Here is a 27,956-nt window from a genome sequence, read left to right as displayed (position 1 = left end):
TAGGAGGGAAACGGAGGGGTCTCGAAGGCCAGCGTCTTGCCCCCAAGGGTGAGCAGGACTTTGAAATCGACTGTGGAAACGCTGCAGTGGAGGAGATTTCTATGCCATGAAAGCAATCAGTCCATGCCCATAGCCCCTTATGACTGTGACCGCAGGATCCACTTGTTTTGTCAAATGGTCGGGCTGAACAGGATAGACAAGGCATTAATTTACTTGGGCTTCCAGGGCATCGTGACAAATGCCCGAGTGATAATAATAATGAACAAGGCTTTCTATGTGCTTACTCTGTGCCAGGCACCGCACTAACAGATCTGGGTGCATTACTTCACATGCAATCCTCCCGGCAAGCCTATGAGGAAAACTTCATTTCCTCTCTCACAGATGGGAGAATTGGCAGAAAGAGTAAGCACTCTTCCAGCGTCACATAATCAAGGAAGCGGAAGAGCAGGGTTCAGAGTCAGGTGTATCTGATTCAAAAGCACATCTTCTTAATGAAATGATACTCTGGTAGTCTCAAACAGCGAATGGCAGACTCATGAAGGGTGGTCCGGGGATACAGAAAGCAAGTTCAGTAGAGGGTGGGCAGCTGTCTAGCCATTATGAGGACAAGTTAATGCTGGTCTTGGTCTCAGGAAATGCTTTCTGAACTGAAGCAAAAAAATAAAAAAGGAAAAACAATGAAAAATCCTTGGTTGGTGACAATGATACTGTCACTGACAAGTGACCCATAATATTTCACAAAATAATTCTCCTTGCAGTCTCAAGCGCAAATACAGTTTGAGAATATCTTACAGTCTCTCATTTTATGATTCAAACACTGTGGTCACATCGGGTCAAAGTTTAGCACTTTCAGGAGATATTTACAAGTTAAAAAGAGAAACAAAATAAAAGCTAAATAAAGGAATCTCTAACTGTAAAAATTCAAATTTCCACTAAATAGTACAACGACAGTTTTTTGAAGAGTAATGCCTTTTCAAGGCCCTTAAATCAAATTCCCATGTTGTTCCCTGGTCATTGTGAATGTGATGTACACCTGCTATCATCCATCCAGGTGAAAATGACGCCAATGCCCTACCATTAGTGAGAGGCCCCACTGTCAGACACTCTGGATCCCCGGACCTCTGACAAGGGAAGTGCTTAAAACTCACATACTAAATGCACAGGAGACATGACTTGCACAAGAATATTTCAGCTAATATAAAGATATTGATGACAGACTGATGACAGAAAGGAAATCCGTAGGCAAAGAAACAGGCTGGACCAATATTAAGCAAATCACTTATTCAATCATACCTTTATTCCTCCTTTCTTTCAAGAAGTAACTCTTGAGCTGCAACTATGTGCGAGCCACAATTTCAGACAACAGAAATGCATAGCAGTGAGCAGGACAAAGCCCCTGACCTTGGGAAAATGACCTTCTAGTAGGGCACAGACAGAAATGAACCAATACGTAACTTGGCATCAGATAACGTGTCCATCAAAGAGAGATGGACAAGGAGAGCTGTTTCAGCACCATGACCAGGTAAGTCTTCAGAAGCCTGACTAAAATGAAGGAGCGAGAACAAGAAGAGGTAGGCAAGGAGCACGCTGGGCAGAGAGGAGCATGTTCAAAGGCCCCAGAGAAGGAGAGTATTTCGTACTTTCCAGGACAGCACAGAAGCCAGTGTGGTTGGGCACACGGGTCACGTCAGGAGGCAGATGGAGTGAGGGGCTGTCAGAGGCCAGGCTACAGAGAGCCTTGTAGGCTGGGGAAGGACTGTGAGTGTCATTCCAAATATGCCAGGAAATTATTGCAAAGTTTTGAGGAGAGCAGTAATATCATGATGCGATTGAAATTTTTAAAGAATCCCCCTGGCCCCTGGGTGAAGAATAGACTATGGGGAAGTGGATTAAGAGAGAAGAATCTGGAAGCCTTTGACAGTCCAGGAAAGATGATGGTGGCTTCAACTGAGGCAGTCACAGTGAATGTGATGAGAAGTGATGAGATTCTGGATATACTGTGAAGGTGGGGAGGACCTTCTGCTTGAGCAGGCAGATAGCTAGAAATGAACAGAGAAAGAGGGGCACTGGCCAAAAGGCAGGAAGCCACACATCCATACATGTATACATACATGTGAACAACGGGGGTCCTTAGGCAGAGAAAAGTAGAAACCTCAGGACTGATAAGAAATCACACATTTAAGGGTGATAAGTGTCCTGGAGACAGGCCAAGAAAGGTGGGAGAAGCCAGGAATCTCCAGTGTCCAAATGTAACATTTTGCTCATTATGCCCTTATTACAATAAAATTAGCCTTGCAGATGAGAAGTGCCCATCATGCACTTTTGCCATGACACTTCCAATCTAGGCTAAATAAAGACAAAATTCATTCCTTCCCTCGGAAAGGTGGAGCTGGGATGAAAATCAGGGAATATGACCCCAAACCTCTCCTTCCCCAGTGAATATTCCGCCCATTAATTTTTACACCCTATGCAACTAGTTTGCCAAAGAAACTCAGCTTACGTGGGCCTGCCCACACTCCCCTTGAGAGTGTACTATCCATCCCTTAATAAATCCCCACTTTACTTTCTCAATCTCCGTGTCTCGTCTCTGAATTCTTTCTGTGATGAGACAAGAAACTAATCTCAACCAACACTTCTAACACATTTAATGTAGGTGGGAGAGAAAGAGAGGAGTGAAGAATGATTCCAAATTGTTTTTACCCCAAGTACTAGCAGCACAATTTCTTGGCACTGAATTCTTATGTCAGACAGCCCAGGAAAGGGGACAGGAACCCAGACATCAGGGCAGCCATGTATTGTAACTATAAAATTCAGTTTTCTTCATTTACCTTCTAGAATCTGTTTCCTGAATCTTCCTGCCATGTCTGAAACTCGCTGCACAATTTCTTCATATGTACCCCATAATTTATGTCTACTCTTAGGAAATGGTCAATAAATGTATCCACATGATACACAGTAAAAGGTAATAGTAAATATTTAACCATTCTAAAAAAATACTGCAATTTTAAAAGAAGAAACCAAGATTAAGCCAAAGAAAGAAATTTCTAATGGTGGGAATACATATTTCCATCAAGAGATAGAGGAGACAAATTCTGGATTAGGAAAAGCTACTCTAGGCCTTGAAATTCAATTGTTTGGGTGGCTGGCTTGTCTTCCTGCGAGTGATGTTGTCTAACCCAAGGACCCAAGGAATCCTGTATTCAAACTGTTCTCCAAATGCAAGAGGGGGAGGGTAGAAGGAGTAAGGAATGGATTCATTGTTCTGAAACACAGAATAGAGACATCCTAAATTAGCAAAGCCAAAATTAGAAAAATAGGCACATTTAGTGACTATTTTTAAAAGACCTCCATCCTACTAATGTGGCATAAAGTGATTCTAATAGCAGTAGGATGGCAGGACCATCAGAGTTTTATAGCAACCTCTGCCCTTTAGAATGCATGCACTGTCACTTTCAGAAGGCTTAAAATTGCTTACAAAGTGTGGGTTTCTTTTCTGTTTCTTCTAAAGGCTTAGATTTAAAGCAAAGCGACACAGAATAGGATCTTAAGTGATTTAATGATGACAGATTGAATGAGTAATTGCACTAGTTAATGATCATGTTTTGACTAAGCACGTATAGATCTGCAAACACTCTTGGAATTGAAACCCTAGTGCAAGGTATTCAAATTAAATGCGCGTATATTAAAAATCAGTGTACTGCAGCATGACTAATTTATGATAATGTCTGTTGTCCTTTTAAAGTTGTAAATGCATTCAGAAAAGAATTAACTTGAAATTTTTTGCTGAACAGATGACCAAAATAAAGGGAACTGATCAAGCTTTATACATTTTACGCTCTAGTAATTTTTTATTGAATTGAATGGGACTATTGATTATGGAAAGCTACTCTGAAGTGCAAAGCTCTTTGCTCTTCAGCAGATGGCTCTGGTAGCCAAACTCCACATATGTATTATTAATAGACTTCTATCACCATGCACAGCACTCAGCAGTACGTTAACTTTCTTACACCAACAGAGGAACAAATCTCCCATCCAGGAGAACTGAAAGTGGCCCAGTGGGGACCCCTGAAACTACATGCACCAGTAACAGATGGACTCCGTAAAAAAGGCATCAGTCGCCTTCCGTCGAAACAATTCACAGATTCTTTGAAACTGCTGTTTCTTTCCTGAAACAGATTTCCCAGAGGGTTCCAGGTCATGACTCCTTTGCTCCTCAAGTGCTACAGAAAAGCTGCTTAATTAACACAATTTAAAAAAAAAAAAAGGTTCCTTAAAGAATCCATTAATTCATTTAACAACCATTTACTGACCTCCTATGATGTGCTGTGGTAAACAATCAGGGGAAAAACATACAGCAGACGTGGTAGGTGGTGTGTGTGCTTTTTTTCCGGAAGGCAAACTTTTACAAATTCAGGTTGTGAGATCATTTCTCACTCTTTTTGAAGCTACTCTTATATAACCAATGAAGACAGAAACTTCTCATCTGGAAAAGCAGACACACTTAGCAAAAGCAAGGCAGCCATTGGGGACCATGTCACATCAAGGTCCATTCCCTCCCTGGGTAGATATCCTTAATTTAGTCTCCGTGATGATGCCTATTTTAGATGCTCTTTATAAGAAATGACTTTAAATCCCTCACATCCATCATAGACTAAGTATAGGCGTGGAATACAGTCCCCTGTGCATAAAATATTGTTCTCAAACGGCCCTACATTTGAACATTCGTCCATTATCTATGGAGCCTTTACTCTGAGCCAGGTCTTTCATAGGTGCTGCCCTTCCTTTATAAGGTAGAAGAGAAAAAAATAAAGAAACAAAAAAATCCATATCCAGAGGTTTGGGATGATGTGTGGGAACATAACTCACTATTCAACACCCTTAAAGAACATGGTTATGAGGTTCTAGATGCTCTAGTTTTTAATGAGCATATTATACAGGATTCTTAAGATAAGTGAATTCAGAGTGAAATTTCCTGACTCCTCCAGCAATCAGCAGTGACAGGCTGAAGCAGGTGTGGAACAAACATCTCTTCATGACGTGCCAACCCCGTTCCAGCACACACTCCACTGCAACAGGCAAGGGAAGCCAATACCAAGCCAACTTTACCACCATCGCTCCTCTTGGCTCCTTTCCTGGCTTCAGCATTCATCTAAAAAGATCCATCAGCTAATCCCCAGAGCTTCCTCAAGGAAAAGCAATTTTATCTAGAAAATCTAAAATTGGGTTCAGTGCCTTAAAGTGAAACAGGCTGGTCACAGGGGGTTGTTTTACAAGCAAGTCAGAGCGGGCTGCAGGAGACCTGTACAGATTTCTCAGTATGAGTCTGCATGCACAGACCTTTTACAAAGAATCTCTAGTTCACCCATAATAAGGATAAATTCATAACATACTAGAGATAAGGAGAGATGGATTATGAGGCCCCCATCTATTCAGTGCCAGAACGGAATATTGAATCAATGTTTAAGAAATTGGCTTTTCTGTGCAGCAATATTGCACAGACTATGCAACACTGCCAACGATGCGGCTTCTGCCTTGAGATCTTCTTGAAAGTTTTACTCTAAGTTGGTCACTGCCACTTGTAATAGTGCTGTCCTATATATGATTTTAAACTTGAAATGATCATTTAAGAGGTAGAAGAGCCATTTTTGCATGACAGTTGTTGCCTCCTAGTAAGATGGTGGAATTGTCTGGTAGATCATCTGCGGTTTCGTTTCCAAAGAGATGCTGACATTTTTCAGTATTCTTGGCTGTTCCAGTGTCTTCATCTGGAATGAGCTCTCTACTTAAGCACAAAGGATCTAAAGTCATAGCTGTTCCAGTATCAGGTCACATCTCAGCTATCTGTGTCCTCTCTCCATATGCTAACTAGTAGACAGGGCCACCTTATCATTTATGGTCTTAGAATGCTTTTCAGCTCTCTTAGTTGAGACTCTGATCTAACACTTTCAATGTTAACTGGGACATAAGAAAGTTCCCAAGTGCCAAGGTACCTTATAAAACACATACCTTTCAATGTTTTGAGGCAGAGAAAAACATAATGCTTAAGGTCATGCTGTGCAATAATAGGAGATAAACACACCAAGAGAAAACGTGGCAAGTGACAAGAAGATTGATCCCATCTCTCTCATTTTCATCCCGACCCCATAATATACAATGTGAGCTCTTAGTGCTACATTGAGGTGTGGGCATAAATTTACAAGTACACTGTATAATGCTGAAGGAAGGGGTTCTAGGAGTCTATGTATATCTTGGTGAAAAATACCACACTTTTGAAACAAGCTTAAGGCTACACAATGCTAACTCCGATCTACATTTGACCCTTGAACAACTTGGGGTTGGGGGGGTGACCATCCTCCGTGCAGCCAGCAAATGTGCTATAACTGATAGTCAGCCCTCTGTATCCACAGTTCTGCAGCCATGGATTCAACCAACCTCAGATCGTGTACTATTGTTAATAATCACTATTGAAAAAACTCCACAACTAAGAGGACCTGTGCAGTTCAAACCCATGTTGTTCAAGCATCAAAGGTAGTTCTAAAATTTCCCAGGTTAGCTTAACATAGGCTGGCCTCTGGCTCCTTTCAGGTTAACTTAATGCTAGTTGTCCCAAGGCACTGCTGTTCTGCTCTCAGGGAGCTCTTCTAGAGTGGGCTCCTCTTGGTCACAGTTCCTTTCACAGAATCATGCCTTACTGATGGACACCCACGGTGTCTGCAGTGAAGATGCTCATCACTGGAGTCTGGCTGGTGCAAAGCATCATCCCCTCTCCCCCCAGCTATGCAACTAAAACCTGTTTTGAGCAGTATTAATACGCAGGAACTAGAGCATTCCTCTACCTCGCCTCTTCTTAGAATACTCTTCCTCTTCTTCCCTGAAAGGCTAATTTCCTCCCTTCCTTCATGCCACTCTGGCCCAGATCCTGCTTGTTCAAATGAGGCTTCTCTAATAACCATCTTTAATTCTGTCTAATCACAGCATCCCAGAAACCTCTCCTCTTTACCCTGCTCTAATGCTTTATTTTTTCCAAATCTCATACACAAAGTATATAGTTTAGTACATTTATTTGGTATATCTTCACTAAAATTCACAAGATGGGAGTTGGGGGGCGGTTGTCTAATCTGTTCCCTGGAGTATCCCAAACACTTAATGTAGTGCTTGGCACATCACAAGAGCTCAGAGTGTATTTACTGAATAAAGGAACATGTCTCCTATCACAGAGATGGTGGAAGGGTAAGAGCCAAACCATATTCTAAGAGAGGACATTTCCCTGCAGGGGAGAAGGATGGGGAATTAGATTGCTTGATGCACACGAACTGCTCATGAATTCTGGAAAAGGAGAAATGGACACTTTTGTTCCCTAAGAGATTTTTGTTTCCATTTCCCTTGTTCACAATGAATTTTAATCACTAGTGTCAAACTAGAAACAAGAGTTAGCACATCGCCTTTACGCTTTCCTGTGGTAGAGGCCACAGCTCGGATTTCAGACAAACAAGAATGTCAGCCGATGCTAATTTGGTTGCTGTTATTTACGCATTCTCCTTTCCACAACCAAGTGGTATCATTAGTTAACACATCATTCTCCCTAGGAAACACTGGTTGGTATCGAGTTGGTATTCAATTTTCTAAGACTCTTATTTCCTACAGATTCACTCTCTGAGAAGGCTTTTAGTAAATGTCATACTCAGTAACTTTTCCAAATAGCAGAACTAGAGGTCCAGGTCCATCTCCAATGAACTGTGTCAGGCCTGGCTTTCAGATGTTGAGTTTCAAGCAAATGAATCTCAATACAGAAATTAATCTTGGGTACCTCTGGAAGTATCACCATTCCACGTGTTTTTGTTGGAAAAACTGGTACATATGAATATGTGTATATGTGTGTATATCCCTTCATCTGAGCATGTGACTTCACTGTGACTACCGAGAGCAGCAGTGTGATGTACTGGAAAGGGCACTGACTTTGAAGCCAAATGGATTTCAAACTGAATCTGAACAATATCAATTTACATCCCTTTTACTCTCAAAAAATGTCCCATTTGGAATAATAAACTCTATATTATTCTAAATAATCTTTATAAAATCTCTGATTGTGATTGGCCAACAGTAGATACCCCATAAAAGATAGCCATTATTTAACAAAAGTTGATCCAACTCAACTTTCTCAGCATCATCAAGGAGGCACCACTCTGACTTCTAAGAGATTTATAACAGTTATTAACAAAGAAAAGAGTAGAAAAAAGTGGAGGGATATCCTTAAATCAAAAAACTATTGAAAATATCAGGAAAGGTCATCAGCCATTCCATGAAAGAAAGGAAAGAAAAAAGCACCAATGCCATGGTCATCATTAAACCCAGATTCTATTCTCAGCAGCCTAACATTGAGAACCCTCCTAAATTAGGCTTCTGTAGGGAAAAAGAATCTCCAGATCACCCAAAAGAAATAACCGTTAAGTTACCACAGTATGCCTCCCCAGGAAAGGAGGGATTCTCCTTCTGGAAGAAGTGAACTCACCTGCAAATAGCAACAATAAGGGTCGACCAGTACTCTCGCAGTGCCTCCTACGTGCTGAGCACTGGGACAGACAGTGCTAGTCTGCAGCTGTTCAACTTTCGACACAGCCAGTCTAATTAGACACATTTTGTTGAAGAGGGAAGTGTCTTAGAGAAGTCGCAGAGCTTGCCCAAGGACACACAGCTAACAAGTGAGGGTGCTGCAATTCACCCAAGGTCCATCCAGGTTCAAAAGGGACAGAGCCCTCAGGTTTCAGTTCCAATCCCACGCTTTGCCCCAGAATTAGTGTCGTGAAAAGACTGGGAGAATTCTGTGACGGTGGGTTACTCTGTGAAGGATCATGAACTACATCTCCTTTCTCTACTTTTCAGGGAAGAAATGATACAAATTGAAGGGGTCATTTTAGTAAAGAATGAACAATTCATATGTAAGGAGTATGTTAAATTGAGTCTGATTTCAAAGGTGAGGCAAAGGAAGTGAGTGACTAAGAACCTATAACCAGAAACTAGCTCCTCTACCCACCCCCCGCCCCACACAGGCGTTATTTCCCGTGTAAGGAAGAGCCAGGCCCATCAACAACACGTGCTGAGTGTGAACCCACTTCCCCTTCACGTCTCCCCAGGTGATTACTTCTTTGCCTCATTTTATTTTTCACTCAGAAAATGACCTCAAATCTTAGACACTATCAGAAACTATAGAAAAGGTCTATCTAAAACAGCTACAGATTTAAGACATAGTTCAGGACCACTGAACACATTAGCACCCATTCATCCCTAAAGACTTCTGAATAACCAGTCCCAGTGATTTCTGTTATTATCAGACTGGGCCCATCAGGAGCCAACAACCAGAGGAAAACACAATGGAGGCCTTTACCGAGGGCTATACAACCAGGCAGAATATAACCAATATCAAGATATTAAAATATAGCTACTAACTTATGTCGATCCTTTCCCCAACAGTCTCTGGTTCCCTAGGGACTCTGGCATAGGAGCAGTGCCCCAGGGTGGCAGTGACTTTTACAGAAAGAGCAGCATTAGAATCAAGCTGCTGCCACTCATTAGCTATGTAACCTCAGAAAGTATTTCCTCTCTCTGAGCATCAGTGTCCTCATTTGCAAAATGAAGATGCTATGAATGGCTTCTTAGGCTGTCAGAAAAACTAGGTGTGATATGTCAGGTAATAACTAATGGCCATTAAGCATTTATGATGTGCCAGGCGGTGGATGAAGTACCGTTAGCAGAGGAGGAAACTGAGGCACTAGATGTAAGTCATCTGCCAAAATTCACACAATTAGAAAGGCACAGAGATAGGACTGGTGGCCAGGGAATCGACAGAGCCCATGCTCTTACCCCACCGTGCTGTACTGCTTACTTTGAAACTGTGTACTGAGTAAAGACTCAACAAATATGAGTCATAGCTACAGTCACCGTTAACATCCCTGCACCACCTAAAATGAGGTCATATGGAACATCGAATACTCACGCCAAAGAATACACAATACCTGGGACATGGCTGCAAGAGTTCTCCTTCTACAATGCAGGCTTCTTTCTCGAGCAGTTCAGGGCAATCCTTTCCACCTCCAATAGCGATGTGCTTCACAGTCCGGCTCCTGCTCCTAAATCCTGGTGAGAGACTCCCCGAACGGCACGTCTTAGAGCAGGGGCCCCAGGAGGACCACTCGGTGGTTTCACAGTCCTTTGGCAAGATGCAGGACTGGACAGTCAAAGGGAAGGAATCTTGCATGCAAAGGCTGAAAGAACAGAAGCAGAAAACAGCAGGTCATAGATTAAGTGGATTCAACCAACATTATGAAGTGCCTATTCTGGAAAAAAAGGGAAAAAAAATCTGAGATCTAGCGTAAGCTTTCAAGTAGAAGGACTTTTTGAAAATGTTAGAGGCATCATGATGAAATATTGGAGGACATACATTTTAAGGATGAATGCTCTATTTCACTTTAAACTGTGAAGTTACTTCACTCTCGCAAGACACATACGTAAGGCGAGTCCATCTGGTACCTTGTCCAGAGCATCATCAGAAATAATGGGGGTGGTTCTTCTTCTGTGTTTTCACCTAGGATCCAGCCTATAGTTACCATTTACTCACTGGTTGCTCGGTGTGACACCTGTGCTGTACTTTGCAGACACTTTCTTACAACAATCTGATGAGTTTACATATTATTATGTCCATTTACAGACAAGAAGACTTAAGGTCATGAAGATTAAATCATTCGTCTAAGGTCAACCAAAGGTAAATGCAAGCTCCAGCATATAATCTATCCACTCTTTTAAACACTGGGCTATTAAAAAATAAACAAAGGCGGTATTATGTATCCCCACACTATTAGGCTCGGAGCATCAATTTCCACATCTTCAAAATTCAAGTGCTTTCAAATACTCACAATGTAACTGGAAAACAGATAAATAAATAAAAGGATCAGATCATGTGACAGCCTAAACATAAAAGCATTTGTAAGGATGAGGAGAAAAAGTGATGAGGCAGAGATGGACCACCTGGGGAGTCTGTGAGTAGGGGTGAGCATGAGGGGATTTCTAAGAGAGAAGGGCGATATGAGCTGCATTTTAAAAGATTAATAGGAGCTTCTCAGGCACAGAAAGAGAAGTATTGTAAGTTAAGGAAGTAGCAGATTTAAAGCCTTCATACAAATTCGGTAGGCATGGGAACCAGTGGCATGCTGGAGCTGCATATATTGTTTCACAAGAAGCAACTGTTATATTCTCAGGAATTTTGCAAGCCAGTTGATTTAAGTAGCTTAAAATTGGCCATGGTAGGAGTACTTACATAATAGAAATAGGCAAATTATACAAATCAAGCCCCTCCACCCTACCCCCAGAACTGGTGGTCAAACATTCGCAAGAACACCAACGGGGGAAAGTAAAAGCCAGTTTGTCATGTCATAAATGTGTTCATTTATAAAATAAAATTCAAAGAGGAAAGTGAGTAAATATTAGGTATGCAGTTCTTCAAAAGGTATATCTGGAAAGGCTTCCTGTCATAGACTAAGGAATTTGGATTTAGTCGAGGATTAAATACTTTTAAGTGGAGTAAAGTCAGACTTACACAGAAAGATGACAGTTTATTCATTGGCATTCTTTTCTTTTCACTTTATTATTTTTGGTCTTTCCCTTATTCAGTCAAAGGCACCCATTACTTTGGGGAATAAAAGGATAATTTCGACAAGACTGTAAATGAAAGAAAGGGTCAGTGTTCAGAAACTGACTTTCAAAGCTGGGCCCATGAAACCCAGTGGAATAATGGGCTATAGATAGGATTTAGCAATGGCTCCTTTCTATGCATTTAAAAAGTGAGAAGTATTAAAGTGTTCCCAAATTTCTGACTTGGGAAAATATGCAGATTAAGGGAGCCACCAACAGAAATGGATTATAGACGAAAGCATGTGGGGGAGAATAAAATATGTTCATATTTGACCACACTGATGAGTAAATTATAGTGAGACTGAAGCCACAGAGAGTATGGCTTTCAAGAGTCACAGTAATGTGATATAAGATAAACCTTTGGTCTGAGATTTTTAAAAAGTCTATCCAGATCATATTATCCCCTTCAAAAAAAAAATCATTACCATTACTCACTCTAATTAGATATTTGGGGGGCTTGGGGTTGAGACAAAATAGGAAGAACCTCTCCTGAAAAAGCCCCACCTAAGTCAGAATGTGTGATCACTGCACAATATGGAGGAAGGGAGGGGAGGACCAGCTCTTTCTGGCTCGTGACACAACAAAGAGCTGCTGATCAACAAGAAGTTTCTAGGTTCTGACTTTTCAGAAATTATTTTTGGCAGAGTGCTTGTGTCCCCCCTCCCCAAATTCATATGTGTAAGTACTAACCCCCAGTATCTCAGAATGTATCTGTACTTGCTGATAGAGTCTTCAAGGACATAATTAAGTTAAAATGTGGTCTCTAGGTGGGTCCTAATCCACTAAGAACAGTGATGAGCTTATAAGAAGGGATGGGGACACTGACACATGAAAAGGGAAAGCGATGTGAAGACCTGGAGAGAAGTCAACCAAGCCAAGGAGAGCGCCCTTAGAAGAAACCAACCCTACCGACACCTGATCAGCCTCCAGAATTGTGACAAAGTGGATGTCTGTTGTGTAAGCTACACAGTCTGCGGTGCTTTGTGAAGGCAGCCCTAGCAAACTGAGAGAAATTTAATAAAGTTTTTTTTTTAATTTGTGTATTTATTAGAAAAAGAGTTTTCATTTCCAAGATGGATTTCCTTCTTCCTTTCATAAAGAAGATCCCACACTGTGCAAGTATGGGAGTCTGTCTGTGGAAGTAGTGATTTGGTTCTTGTCATTTACCAGTTTTCACTGTCTTGTTTGTCTCCCCTGAACTGATGTTTCCTGTTGGACCAGGAGAAGGGATAAGACTTCAACCGTATTAAGCACTTCCATGGAGGTGGAGGAATTAATCAAGGCTTTTGTAATTTTAAAAGGGGCTCCTAATTCTTGGAATTAGGAAGGGTATATGTTCCACTGATAACATATTTACTTATTTTTAATGTTATTTTTACTAATTTGCCTCCTTGGTTTAAAAAAAAAGGTCATAAAAGGTACCATATGGGGACCTGGTCTAATTTGATCAATAAGATTTCTTTTTACCGAAATAGTGAAATAAGCACTACATGCTGAATCAGAAATATCTGTGTCCTGAATTTTGCATCACAATGCATTAGCATGCCCTTAGTCTCCTGGTTACTTAGTTTCATTATCAGCAGGAAAAAAGAAAAAAACCTCATCTCCTTAGCCCCCAGAGCTGTGGTACCCTTCGGGACAAGTAGAGTCACCTTTTAAATTAAAGCCCATAAGGAAGATCAATGTCTACACACAGCATGGGACTCCATCCTTCCATAGACAGTGACATGCCTTTTAATAAAACAGACATATACTTTGATTTGTATTTTTTAAAAAAAAGAGACTACGGTAATTATACCTCCTTGACATTTACAGAGTATGTTATCATTTGTAAATTACTTCACAAGTATTCAACTGCAAAGGAAATCTTTGAAACCCAAAATTATTCTCATTACTGTTACTTCCTCTGGAAATGTAAGGAAATCTCTTTACTTACAAAGCAAGGACATAAACTCTTATAAGGTAAAAATCAACAGAAAAGTACTCTCATTTCATTAGCACTTCAATTAGCACTTTAAAATAATATTATCTCAAACATTCAGAGAAGTAGAGTAATGTAATAAACAGTCCCATACTTTACTAGCAGATGCTAATATTTCCTTCATATTTCAGTAAATAAATTTAAAAAGTTACAAATTCAGGTGAATTCCCTGTCCTTTGCAATCTGAGTTTCATCTCTCCTCTCCAGACATAGCAACTATTATGAAACTGATTTCTATTATTCTCTACCACATTTTTATACTTTAACTAAAAATTTATATGACCATAAATAGCATTTATTGTCTCATATGTTTTTAAAAGTTTTACTTAAATATTGCTTTATTGTACATATTTACTCTGGAAATTATTACTTAAATACTATTTTATTATACTTATTACTTTGGAAATTATTATTTCCTTAATATTATGACTTCTAGATCTATCCATGTTGATAAATGCAGGTAATTTACATTCACTTTTATTAATGGGTAATATCCCAATACGAATATAGGGCAATTTATTTATTCATTTTCCCATTAGTACACCTTTTGGTTGTGTTTAATTTCTTGCAGTTCCACAGGATCACGCATTAATCCTCTTTTTGCACGTCTTTATGTTGTTACACATGTGTGAGCAATTTTCCCTAGTATTTTTGCCTGGAGTTTGGCCGTAAATATTCATGTAATCAAATATAGTAGATATTGTGAAACTTCTCTCTTCCTACATGCTCAGAACTCTTTGTATTATCAGAGTTACTTTTTCCAGAATGTTGAGTAAGTACATTTGGTTTTTCAGGTTACCACTGAGCTTTACTTGTATTTTTCTCAAATCATTAGTGACTACTCAGATTTCCTGTCCTATGAATCAGTCATTCATATTGTTTGTCCATGATGATAGGCAGACTAATGGGCCTCCCCAATGATGTCCGCATCCTAGTCTCTGAAAGCTGTGAATATGTTACTTTACATGCCACAGGAAACTTTGCAAATGTGACTGTTAAGGATTTTGAGAAGTAGAGATTATCGTGTATTATTCTGGTGGGCCCAATAGGAGGGAGGCAAAAGGGCCAGAGACAGAGAAGGAGATATGATAGCAGAATCAGAGGCTGGGATAATGGAAGACCATGACCCAAGGACCGTAGACAGTCTCTAGAAACTGAAAAATGCAAGAAAATATATTCTCTTCTAGAACCTCCAGAGAAAAACAACAACAAAAAAAATTTTCATTTCAAGATTTCTTAAATTTTAGTCTTCTGACATCCAGAACTGTAAGATAATACATTTACATTGTTTTAAGACTTTTAGTTTGTTGTAATTCATTATAAAATTGGTAGGAAAATAACATATCTACCTTTCTACTGGGTTGACTTTTATTGACTCTAAGAGGTACACTCACATACATATAGATGATGACAGCAAATAGATATATAGAGAGAAACATAGACAAATTCTATATAATAACCAGTTGTTCTTTCTATATACTATAAATAACTTTTCCCATAATTTTATTTTTAATTTTGCTTTGTGGTACACAATATTATAGTTTGCTTTTTCAGTCCTTTCCTTTATAGTTTGCGCTTTTTATGACATTTAAAAGATTTTTCCCCTATTCCAATGTCATAAAGTTATGACCTCATATTTTTTCTTCTACAAAACATTTATATTTCTGGTTTCTTTAGTTCACCAATCAATTTGATATATATTTTCATGTCTGGTGTTTTATAGGAAGGACTTCCTATTTTGGAAACATCAGTATTAAACATATTTATCCTTCTTGTTTAAGCTATATAATTCTGATTTTTTCCTATTTTCAGTATTTTTTCTTTCAGAGAGATTTCCTCAATATTATCCTTACATTTAGCGTTAATTTTTAACATATTTTGCCATCACATTTTAATGTCTAATATTTATTTCCTACTTACTTATTTTTAATATTATCCTGCTTTTATTTCATGAATGAAATCTCTCATTTAATATCTTTGACAATATTGACTATAACTTTTTTTCTTTGGTGATCCTTTGCTCTTATGGATTAGAATGAAGTACCACTAGCAGAGATTGGAAGCTGTTTGATCACAGGTGCACTCATTGAATGGTGAACATTTCTGTTGGCTGACTATGCAGAATTTAGACAGATTTACTGGAGACTCTCAAATGTCGGTCTCCTTCAGTCTTTACTCTCTAGCTCAACTTTCTCCGAAGATAGTAATCCTCTTATCTCTTAAGCTTGCGTATAGACCGGGCTATCAGCTTTATAAAAACTGACTGGAGAAAGAGCTGTCAGGACACCCTCAAACACTAAGGATAGATTTCCCCTTAATCTGCAGGTTCACAGGATGAAGTTTCACATTTACAGAGTGTCCGGCAGGTAAATGAGTAAATTTCTGGCACACTAAACACATTTGTTCTCAGAGCTACTTACTGCCTATAATTCTTAAACTTTCCAAGAATCTTGTATAAGTCAGAATAGAATAGGCTATACCAAGGCAACAAATAAACCCTGGAATCTCAACAGCTTAATATCCATCTTGTAAGTCCACCATCTAGAATACGTGGCTCTCAAGTTCACCTTTAGGTAGAAAGACAGAGTAGGAAGACGGCCCAAGGTGACTTATGACATTAGCCTAGAACTGACATATGTTACTTCGGCCACATTTCATTGGCCAGAACTCAATCAAATGACTCCAATGGAACTGCAAAGAAGATGGTGAAATGCCATTTGATGTGCTCTGGAAGAGACAAAAGTGGGACAGGCAAATAGCTTTGTGCCTGAAACAGCTGTCAGGTCAGCTGATCTGCTTCTCACAGATCTTCTAACTGAACGGGCGCTTTCAGCTATTCCCACTCTGCCAAGTAAACTACCACTCATCCATCTGTTTTCCAGCTCCCAACATTTGTTGGCGTTTCTTTTTAGCTCTTATATCCTTTCCTAGTATATTTGTCCTTGAGAGTTTATGTCTTATTTATTCCTTTACTGTTATTTAAGTGAGGTTTCAGAATACAAGACTAATAAATGGGTACGTTCAGTTTGCCATATTTCACCAGAAACCTAAAAAGTTCTTTGAAACAAAGCTTTGCTAAAGCCACATAATGATCTAATCTATAAATCAACAAATTCCTAAAGAGCTAAATCTACCCTACACATAGGAAAAATACTGATTAGAAGTAATTAAAACTGTATGAGTAAAGTATTGAACTGTGAAAGTATTTTCATTTCTCTTACTCTTGTTCTAAATTAAGTAAGATTTGTTTACAGAATTTAGTACTTCCAAAATATGCCTTACAGTTAAAAAGTGATTTTTACAGAAGTAAAATTGCAACTAACTAAGAAAGTACTTTAGCAACCTTAATAAAACTGGGCCATTCAAAAATCCAGTTATTCCAATTATTTAGCAAAAACACTGTTATCCATATGGTAGCAGCTTACCCAAATTACAGCATAACAACAAGGGAACGGTTAGCTGCTTCTAGAGTTTGTATATTCTAACTTGGTGAATGACAGCAAGGTCACATCATGAAAATAACACCAGGGAATAAAAGGTGAACGGTGAAATGAAGAGAAGTGAACAGAAGCTAAATGGGCTTAAAAAGAGAACAGATTTGGGAAATCATATAGAACATATGCTATTTATTTAAATGATTGTGACTCCAAACTGGTAGCATTTTTCTGCTCTCAGTCAAACTAACACGAGTATCCAGGAAAAAAAAAAGAATAACAACCTTAAGAAGAAAAACATGCGCACACCAAGGTTTACATGAAATCCCCGGCTGTTTTAGAATCTAGATTAAAAGTCAGCTGCCTACCACTTACACGATTCAGCAAGTAAAGACATTTGAAAAAGCCGAGTTTTTAAAAATTTTGTCTGGAAGACAATTTTGAAAATACAAGAAGTAATTTTAAATTACCAATAAACAATATTAAGGATCACTAAGAAATTTTAGCTGGAAGATTATGCGTTTTCTTTTCTAAACTCCCTTCTTAGCCAAATTAACCTGAGGTAATTCATGTCTTACTGGACAAAAAAATTGTTATGTTAGGTTAGAATTTATAACTAACAGGGGCCTCGGACTGAGATACATAATCTTTTTCTGTCTAATTCTCAATAAAATAAAACTGAGCTATTAAAATGCCTCTTAATTTCTTATTTTGATTTATATCATTTTAAACTATTCAACAGATAATATACCTAAAATCATGTCCTAAAGCTAAAATAGCAATATGAAGTTATATTTTAAATATGCTGTTCAGTTGCTTCTGTGCGATAGAGAGATTGTTCTATGGATTGAGACACACACGCAGATATACTGAGATAATACATTCTTGAGAAGAAATATCCTTGAGAGCGATATTATATCAAAATGGGATGTTTTTAGTATTGTGCTCATTTCCTGTTACCAGAAAACATGATTCAACAGAGATTTAAAATGTGGTGTGAGTCTCAGAATAAAATGGATTTTATCTTCTCCAAATTTCTTAGAGTACTAAGAATGATATGTAGGTACATATTTGTGAATGTGAGTGTAAATGGTTAGAGATGAAAGAAATATCAGCAATCATTTGAAGGTCTTAGCTGCTGTCTTCAATTTACAGAGAAGTAAACTGATGTCCCCAAAATTATGTGATTTCCTAATGGGTAGACAGAAAAAATACAGAATGGCCATGACTAAAATTAAATTCCTCTGTCTTTTAGGCCAAAAGTATGTTTACAGTTAATCCATGTGAGTGTTCTTCTTGTTACAGACTCAAATTTATAAGAACTAAAACTTCCATTGAAAAAATAATAAAAGCCTATCTTGACTGCCAGGTTTGGAGAATACTCGCAGTTGCCTGACTTTGAATTTCTCCGACCACCATTACCCCCCAAAATATTCAGAAGAATAAAACAAACCACACACTACCTTGTATTCACCATCAGTGGAGACAGAGAACACACACACACATCCCCCCTTCAAATTGCAAATTAACTAGAATAAAATTTCTAACATTATCCACTGACCATCCTCAGATGCAACTTACTGGGTGTGAAAACTAGAGGAAGGGCGTCCTAAGAGATTCCATAAAAAGACTACAGAGGAGTTAAGATGTAGATTAAACACAGACAAATCTTTTCCAGAAAAAATAAGTTTACCAATAACTTCAAAACAGAGAATACAGGTCAGAACTTGATAGTTCACAGCACAGACACAGATGAGGGCATGAAAAGTGTGCGGGGCTGGATGAAGTCCTGGAGAAGCATCCCTTTGGAGGAGAATCACACAGAGAGAGAACGGCTGGTAGCCCCAGAGATGAGGCACTGAAGGAAAAGAAGGAAACGGGAGGAAATTAAGGATCCCACAAAAACAAAGGAGGAGCAGGACACACCAATCTTTCCCCACCACCACTACTGGCAATAATATCCATAAATGTATCATCACAAAAGATGGCAGAACTCACAGGACAGAGTTTTTTAAATAGGAACTGTGTTCAAGAAATGAATAAAAACAGAAATAAAGCAGACTACATCTGTTCAAAACTAGAATATAAAGTCAGAAAATGTGACAGATTTTCTGCTGGTAAGAAGTTTCCTCCATACAAGCAGAAATGAAGTAGAAAAATACTGTCATTCCACATATGAAATTGCAGTAAATATCCTCAAACATTTAAAAATATTTTTTAAAAACCCTAAACTGAATCAGAATGCAAAAAACAAGACCACAATGGACATAAAACAAGAAGATATAAAATGAGAATTGGCTGAACTCAGGAAGAACATAGCTGGAAAAAAATCATTTCAAAAGTGAATACTGAATTACAAGATGCCCAAGAAAGAACAGATTAAAATGAAAACATAATGTAGGGTATTGAAGAAAATAGGAAAGAAAACCCAAAAAGATATAAGATGAGAGATACTGGGTCAGAGAAAGTAGGAAAGTAGGCAGGGAAGTCCAACATATATGTATTAGGTGTCCTTGTGGGGAAAAAAAATTAATACACTGGAAAAAAAAATGTTTACAAATATAATCCCTCAAAAGACCTTTCCAAAAATAAAGAATATCTAAATCAACACATTGAAAGGACCCACCGGATACAATGGAAATCTGTCTCAACTCTGAGACACATGCTAGTAAAATTATTAGACTTTAAAGATAAAGAAAAGCAATCAGGTTTTCAGGCATAAATAAATAAATAAATACATACATACATACATACATACATACATACATACATACCTACCTACCTACCTACCTACCTTACTTACAAATACCAAAAAATTAACTAGCAACAGACTAAACAAAAACAGTATGTAAATCAAGGCCTCAGTGGAGTAGCAATATTCAAGGACAGTGAGGAGAAAATGTGAACTAAGAATATTTTATCCTGCAAAGCTATTCTTCACACAGTTTTTAATCCACCCAATTGAGGAAACCGTGTACCTTGTGACTTTCCATAGGAACCTACTGGATGTTGAGCCTCATTAAACCAAAGACAACTTGGAAAGCTGGAGCAGAAGAACTGAATTTAAGCATTTCATATATAATAACTGTAAATCTGAGACTACAATGAGGGTGGGGTCATGGGTAGAAAAATAAAATATAAATATTATTTACTCCGACAAGTGGAAAGAATTCACCTAAAAGATGGAAGGATAAGAAAAAGCAAAAAAGGGAAAGTAAAATAAATTAAAAGTCTTGGGTGAGAGTCATTTAAAACTGATAAAACGCACAGTAACAGATGAGAAACATGGGAGTGAAGAGCAGTATAAAAAGTGTAAAGGGAAACACTGAAATAAAAATGCAAAGAGTCCTAAATACCAAAAAATATATTTGAAAGTAAAAAATATCACCAAATAAAAAACACAGTAGACATGATGCAACTCTACCTAAGCTAATATGACAAAAATGAGACAAAATATAAGTCCACAACTGTGAATAAGCTTAATTCATTTGTTAGAAGAAATTTGTTTACATTGACTCACGAACCAAAATCCAACTCCACGGTGATGCTGAATATGAAACACGCGTAAAATGTGATGATATTTAAAAGGCTACAAGTAAAAGGATAGAAAAATATTTTTCGGGAAACTGAAAATAGTAAGAATGCACATGCTGCAATCCTAATATCAGAAAATGTAAAATTAGCCAAAAAGATTAGAAAAGATTAATAAGGATACTTTATAATGCTAAAAGCTACACTCCACAATGAAACTACAGGAGTTTTGATACCTGTGTGTCAAATAATACCAGCAATCATGTATAAGAAGATGCAGGAGAAAAAAATAGAAACATACTAATAATAGGAGAATTTAACAACCATTTTTCAGTATAAGTCAGGTCTAGCAGACAAAATATAAGGAAAGATATAAAAAAAAAACCTAAAGTGTATAATCAGTAAGTAAAATATATATTAAACAACTCACACCAGTAATAGAGAATATACTCCTTAGGTAAACAAAGAACATTCATAAAGATTGATTACTCAGTAGAAATATTACAAACAGCAATATGCTTACAATGCAATAAAACTAGAAATTAAAAATAAAACAAACAAACAAACAAAAAAATGAAAAAGGCCTTCATATCTGGAAATTAAAACATCTTGCATCAAACACATCTTTGGTGAAAGGGGAAATACAACAAAAATCTATAAAATTTTTTAAATAAAATAATGATAAATAAAAATGCTACATGTTCAGAATCTATGGGATCCATTAAAAGCAGTGATCAGAGAAAACCCAAACATGTATGCCAGCATGAATGAAGATAAATTAATTAAATAGCCTATCTAAAGACCTAGCCATAGAACAAAAATAAACACAAAGGAAACATGAGGAAATAGGTAATGAAGAAAAATGCAGAAATTAATGAAGTAGACAACATAAAATATAGACCATATTAATAAAAGAAAATCCTGTTTTTCAATCAACCAAATATACAAACTATTATTTTAAACAATAACTGAAAAGAGAAAGCACATGTATATAAAAATATAAACGGCACAAGATAAATAACTCAATACAGAATATGTATCTATATAAATTAATTTGAACATCTAGGGGAAATGAGTTATTTCTCTTAAGTATATAGTCTATCAAAACCATTCCTAGTATGAACAGACTAGACTCCATAGAAAAAAAGAAAGTTTTCAAAGAAATACCTCACAATAAAGCATCAGTTCCATCAGGACTAGATGGTCCCAAAGCTATATAAATAATTCATAACATGGAAAATTTCCACATTAATTTTATGAAGCAAGTATAATACCTCAACCAGCTAAAAAGAGCAAAAAGAAGAAAATGACAAAGTGGAGTATATACTACAAATGCAAAATGGGTTCAATATTCAAAAATATATTGATAAAATTCACCATAGTAATAGGTTCAAGGAAAAATATCCTATGATCATCTGCAAAGATATTGAAAAAGCCTTTGACAGAGTTCAATATCCACTCCTAATACAAACTCTTGACAAAAACAGGAATGGATGGATACAGATTGGTGATTGCCAGAGGTGGGAATTGGATGGAGAGGGGTGCAGAGAAATGGGTGAAGAAGTTAAAAAGTACATTCAGTTTTAAAATAAGTAAGAATGGAGATATAATGTACAGCATGGTGACTATAGTTAATAATAATACTGTATGGAATATTTGAAAATGTCTAAGAGGGTAGATCTTAAAAGTTCTCATTACAGGAAAAAAATATTTTTGTAACTATGTATGGTGGTGGATGTCAACTAGACTTATTGTGGTGATTATTTTGCAATATCTACAAACACTGAATCATTACATTGCAAACCTGAAACTAATACAATGCTATGTATCAGATATATCTCAATATTAAAAAGATAAAAGGACATTAAAAAAGATGTTAGTTCTTTCTATGTTAATTTATACATTTAATGTAATCACAAAAATTCCAATGAGCAGGTTTTATTAAGCTAGACAAATTAATCATAATTTTGTAAGGAATGATTACCTTTCAAGAAAGCTAGGAAATACAGAAAAAAAAATAGTTATAAAAAGGACTACCCAATCAGATATTAAATTATGTTAGCAAAGCCCTTCTAATTAAAATAGTGGGGGTCTGGCTCATGAATAGACAGAACAGAATTTCAGAAAGAGATCCAACTATATGTAGAAATGTAATACATGATAAAGATGGTATCTAATTACAGGGTCAAAGAGTGAGTCTTTTTTTTAATAAATGGCACTGGAACACTGGGAAGACTTTTGGGAAAAGATAAAATTAGATCCATTCCTCATACCATGTATAAGAACACAGTGTAAAGTGATCAAAGATTCAAATAATGAAAACAAAATTAGGCACACACTAGGAGAAACCATGGGTACATTTAGACTGGGTGAGGGAAAGGCCATGACTAAATTTCCAAATGCAATAACTTACAGAGACAGACCACTATGGCTATTTAGAAATTTTTTTAAAACTTTTGCATAACAAAAATTACCATAAGCAAAGTCAAAACACAAATTGCCAACTAAGAGACAATGGGAGAACACCTGTCCCAGATATAGGGCTGATATCTCTGACTACAAAGATTTGGAAATGAGAGCAAAGACAAAACTTCCTAAAGAAATACAGGCAAACAACACAAACAGACAATTAGCATAATGAACTAGAAACATGGCCCCTAAATATACGGGCAAAGGTTCAAATTCACACATATTAAGAGAAATGCAATTATAATCCCATTCCTCACATTTCAGATTGGCAAAAATTTCAAAAGCTTGAAAATATCCTCTCTTTGTTAGTCTAGTGATGGGAATGCAAGATGGTACCACTCCCATGAAGAAGAATTTGGCAATATCTAACAAAACTTATATGTGTTTATTCTTTTACCCAGCAATCACACTTCAAGGAATTTATCCTGAAGATATACCTGCAACAATATCAAAATATATGATCCAAAGTTTATTTACTGAAGAATCATTAGTAATTGAAAAATACTGGAAAATATCAAAATGGTCAGGCACAGGAGTTTGTTCAAAGAAACTATGGTGTACACAATCAATGAAGTAGTATGCAAATTTAAAAAAAATGAAAAAGACCTTAAATAACTGATGTGGAACAATTTCCAGGAAATAATATTGAGTGCAAAAAATGCAACAGAGTTCATATAGTACACTTCCCTTTGGGTAAGAAAGAAGACAAAATATAAATAAACTCAGGGAGGATAAACTGGAGACAGGAAAGCTCATTATCTACAAGCGGTGGAATGAAATATATAGGATGAAAGTATTCAGTGGGGAGTAAAGCTTCTCTGGATTTAACTTTATATATACTTTTGGCTTTTGGAAACATGCTAATATATAATGTATTTTTAAATTCATAAAGATGAGGAGGGGGAAATAAAATCTAAAAATTAAAGAAAATGGAAAAAAACACAGAACAAAAAGTTCTCCATTCTCATGTCAAGAAACACATCCAAAGCAACAAAATATTTTCTACTGCTTTCAAAGAACAAAGTATGAAAATAACTTTTTTGTTTGGGGTCTGCATTTGTTTATGTTTTGGGAGTTACAGGAATAGAAAATTTTTTTCCAAATCTACTCTAGGGGTAGAGATAAAAAGCAAACAAAGAAAGTAACAGTAATATTTGAACTTTGGAAATGATTATTTCTTTTATAGTCTTAAGTTTTATTATCCCTTAGAAACTCCTTTCAGGGAAAATCATAGAGTATTTATTTAACTATAGTGGTCAGAAAATTTAAGGTATGCCTAACATGTACCAAATGATCATAACTCTTAAAAGACTGCCCATATCGAATGTCCCTCTATGTTAAAATAGAAGTAAAATTCATTCCTCTCAATTTTATGCACCAAAACAATAAATATGAATCACTTTCCTACTCATATTAACAGACTGCCTAGTCTACAGCTCAGATTTCTTAACTCAGATGTACTTCTACTTAAAAAAAAAAAAAAACCAAACAAACAAACAAAATGACAGAAAACCAAAAACTGAATAGAGACAACTACTTCATTTCATGGAGTTAAGGCAATGTAAAAGTTCAATAAGTGCATCACTGATGTCTCAGAAAAAGAATGGCTAACAGGCTGTAGGACAGCTATTTTTAAATGTAATGATGGAACCTCAGAGAAACTCCTGTCAAAATAGAAGAAAAAATAGGATATGCAATGAGACAATTAAAAACAAAAGATCTTTAAACCCAAGAGGCAAATCAATGATGAGAGAGCAGAGAGGCAACAAGGGCAATCCAACTGCCTACCACGTTACAAATATAACTGTGAAGGGAAAATTGCTTGAGGTGATTATCAAAAGTTACAGGAATCAATGAGAGAACTGGTAAAGGGCATTAATTAAAGCTCTGTGGTGTCCTAGATTGAGAAAGTGACTTTCCAGCAAGGCACAAGCAGGAGCTTGTATTATAGTAGTAGAGAAGAGGTCCTCCTATTTTATATGCTAAGACAACCAGCCATTGCCCTAATAAACCCAAGTGCCATTTGTGTCTACAGCATCACAGAGTCCACCAAAAGGAAAGTGATCTAAAGGAGACAAGTACAGAATAAAAGGAATCTGTACTATCAAGGGAAACTTTAATTTCATCCTAGAAGTCAACAGTCACACAAAAAATGACAACATTGTCTTGAATGAGTCAGAGCCACAAAAAGAAAAATGCATATTATTTAAAGATGTATTTGAGTCTTTTTAGCAAAAATCCCGGTGGACTCTGTTCACATAGTTCATCAGGTTTGATAGAAGTAAGACAATGCAGTCAACAACTCAACCTTACAGCTGTCAGTGGTAATGTTTCTGTTTATGCAGTGGAAGGTAGATAAACAGGAATGCCCCCCACTGCACACCATGTTCCTAGTAACCCAATCATTTCATGATAGTTTATGAGTCACTGTATAATGATGCTCTGACGACTAAATGGAATGAATAATATAGATTTCACGGAATAATGTTTTTAAAAAGTTGACTTGGTTAGACATGCTGCCTAGTACTCAAAAGAGAACAGGGTGACTTCTGGTGTCCACCCCAGCATCTAAGCAGCTTGGAACGTGTCACTTCAGTCCTCACAACAAACTGAACAAACCGAAAATCAACAACATTTCTTAGATCCACCAGAGAATTGCAGTCACAGGGCAAATGGCTGCCCCACAAACTGGAGAGACAAAGGTAGATACGGAGTATCACAAATTACTACTAGAGGAGCAGCCCAGGCGCACAGACTGCCGCTGGAGCCAGTGCCAGCACTGGAAAGCTGAAACTGTAACTGACAAACTACTGGTGGTTCAGTATGGACAAGCTTTTTAGTTAAAAAAAAAACTCCATGAGGGGGCAGTCCTAGCAGAGATTCCACATTTTTGTAGGTTTCACTGCCAAAAGTCTTACCAGTTCTGACAGTCAAGAGAGAAATCTCCTCATGCTTCCAACAGGGGAAGGGAAAAGTAGCCATTTTGTAATACACCTTTCTCAAAACTCTTCTCAAAAAGGCCTGCCCTCAAAGGAAATGATTTTACCAAAGCCTAACCAGCTGGGATTTCACCAGAGCCTAACTGACCTGGGGGAAGGAAAATCCCCAACTCCACCCCTCTCTAGCCTTCCTGTACTACCCAGCTGAGGAGGAGGGACTGAGGAGTGTTTGTGAAGGCCATACTGCAGGGGCAGAGGTTCAATAAGAGACTGAGACCTAATCATAGGGCTATAAAACATTTCTCCTCTCCTCAAAACCTGACGTATCATCAGTAGGGCTCCTGCATAATAACAGAAAATTACAACAGAAAGAACTGCATGTCTCAGATGTTGTTTAGGAAGAATCCTCTAAAGAAACCGAAGACAAGGAGGAAAGGGAGAAGAAAACAAAATCGGACACCAGGGACAATTTTAGCCTTTGATACCTTCAGCTACAGCAAACACAGCCTAACTCCTAACTAGATAAATACAAGACTTCACACTAAAAGCCTATTTATCTCTATCCCTTTTACCCAGTACATTATGCCCAGTGTTCAACAAAGGAACAAGGCATACTAAAAGACAAAACACACAGTTTGAAAAGACATAGGCAGCATCAAATTCAGGCTCAGATATAGCAGACGTTTTGGCATTATCACACTGGGAATTTAAAGCAACTATGATTAATATGCTAGAGGTTCTAATGTAAAAAATACAGTATGTGACCAAAGATGGGTATTATCAGCAGAGAGATGAAAATTCTATGAAAGAATCAAAAGTAAATGGTAGAAATCAGAAACACTGAAACAGTGTTTGGGCTTAAATAGACTTTGATGGGCTTATCAATAGACTGGACAGAGTCAAGGAAAGAATCACTGAGCTTGAAAAAAATGTCAATAGAAACCTACAAAACTAGATAAACAACAAGTTTCTTCTGTATAGCACAGGGAACTATATTCAGTATCTTGTATAATGAATAATGAAAGAGAATATGAAAACAAACATATGTATGTTCATGTATGACTGAAGCATTATGCTGTACACCAGAAATTGATATAACATTGTAAACTGACTATAATTCCATTAAAAACAATAAAATAAAATAAAAAAGAAACTTCCAAAATGAAAATGTAAGGGAAAAAAGAATAAAAAAGATATAACAGAATATCCAAGATCTATAGGACACTTACAAATGGTGTAACATCTATGTGATGGGAATATCAGAAGGAAAAAAAAGAAAAAGAGGCAGAAGAGTTGTTTGAAGTAAAATTATGAGTCAGATTTTTCCAAAAAAATGAAAGACAACCACACCACACATCCAGGATACTCAGGGAACACAAGACATAGGATAAATACACATGCCAAAAACAAACAAATAAACAAAAAACTACACCTGGGTATACCATACTCTAACTGCAGAAAATCAAATACAAAAAGATAATCTTGAAAGGAATTAGGGGCATGATGAGAGGCGGAGAAATACCTAACCTAAGGAGGAACAAGGATAAGAATTACATCAGATTTATTTTTTCAGAATTATTCCAGCAAAATGAGAGTGGAGTGCTAGAAGAAAAATTACCACAAACCTAAATTCTGCGTTCAGTGAAATTACCTTTCAAAAGTTGAGAAATAAATACTTTTTCTTAAAAATTGAAGGAATTTTCACCAGGAGACATGCCTTGCAAGAAATATTAAAAGAAGTTCTTAGAGGAAAGAAAATGATATAGCTCATGAGGATGTATTTAAGATCATTTAAAAATCGAAATGGAGTAACTGTGGTTCCAGCATCCAAAATGGAGCTGAGTGGCCATTAAGGATGTGGTTCCAGACACATCCCTGCACGACTTGAATTTTCTGAAGTGTATCAGACTCAAAGATACC

The 27,956-nt window shown here is 37.2% G+C and overlaps 1 protein-coding gene across 1 annotated transcript in view; it reads right to left on the bottom strand.

The window, feature by feature from the left end:
* Positions 1 to 27,956, bottom strand: part of THSD7B (thrombospondin type 1 domain containing 7B) — a 763,775-nt gene that overhangs the window by 480,187 nt on the left and 255,632 nt on the right. Inside the window, exon 4 of the mRNA XM_074363581.1 lies at positions 10,011 to 10,259. Coding sequence (XP_074219682.1) covers positions 10,011 to 10,259 — 249 coding nt within the window. The remainder of the gene's footprint in view (positions 1 to 10,010; positions 10,260 to 27,956) is intronic.

This window comes from Camelus bactrianus, chromosome 5 (genome assembly GCF_048773025.1).
Source record: "Camelus bactrianus isolate YW-2024 breed Bactrian camel chromosome 5, ASM4877302v1, whole genome shotgun sequence".
Taxonomy (NCBI): Eukaryota; Metazoa; Chordata; class Mammalia; order Artiodactyla; family Camelidae; genus Camelus; species Camelus bactrianus.
The sequence above is the reverse complement of the archived record's forward strand: the minus strand, read 5'-3'. Positions and strand labels throughout refer to the sequence as shown.